Genomic DNA, 409 nt, shown 5'->3' with positions numbered 1-409 from the left:
TGTATTGAGAGAAAATAAGATAAGTGAGACAGCAATGGGTTCGTTCTCTCCTTTTTCTTTTTCTTTTTTTTCTTTTTTTTCTTCTTTCTCTGGCTGCTGTCGTCGGCGCCTCTTCAGCTGCTCTTTCTGTTTGTTACTTTTTCTCTTTTCTTTTGGTTTTGCTGCTGCTGCTGCTGCTGCTGCTGCTGCTGCTGCTGCACCGACAGCAGCAGCAGCAAACAATTCATATAGGCAGCTGCGGCTCTCCACAGCAGACGCAGCAGTTTCTCCTGCAGCAGCCCATCGCTTGAGTGCTGCTGCTGGTGCTGCTGCTGCAGCAGCAGCAGCAGCAGCAGCAGCAGCAGCAGCAGCAACAACTCCTTTGTCTGTTGTTTCTTCTCCTGCAGCAGCATATGATAATGGTGCTGTC

The 409-nt window shown here is 49.4% G+C and overlaps 1 protein-coding gene across 1 annotated transcript in view; it reads left to right on the top strand.

The window, feature by feature from the left end:
* EMH_0010660 (uncharacterized protein) overlaps nt 1-409 on the top strand; it is a gene marked incomplete at both ends in the record, with an annotated part of 2,357 nt that overhangs the window by 1,176 nt on the left and 772 nt on the right. Inside the window, one exon of the mRNA XM_013499021.1 lies at nt 318-401. Coding sequence (XP_013354475.1) covers nt 318-401 — 84 coding nt within the window. The remainder of the gene's footprint in view (nt 1-317; nt 402-409) is intronic.

This window comes from Eimeria mitis, genomic scaffold (genome assembly GCF_000499745.2).
Source record: "Eimeria mitis Houghton genomic scaffold, Emh_scaff392, whole genome shotgun sequence".
NCBI classification, from domain to species: Eukaryota; Apicomplexa; class Conoidasida; order Eucoccidiorida; family Eimeriidae; genus Eimeria; species Eimeria mitis.
Note: the sequence above shows the minus strand (reverse complement) of the source record. Positions and strands in the feature narration are given on the sequence as shown.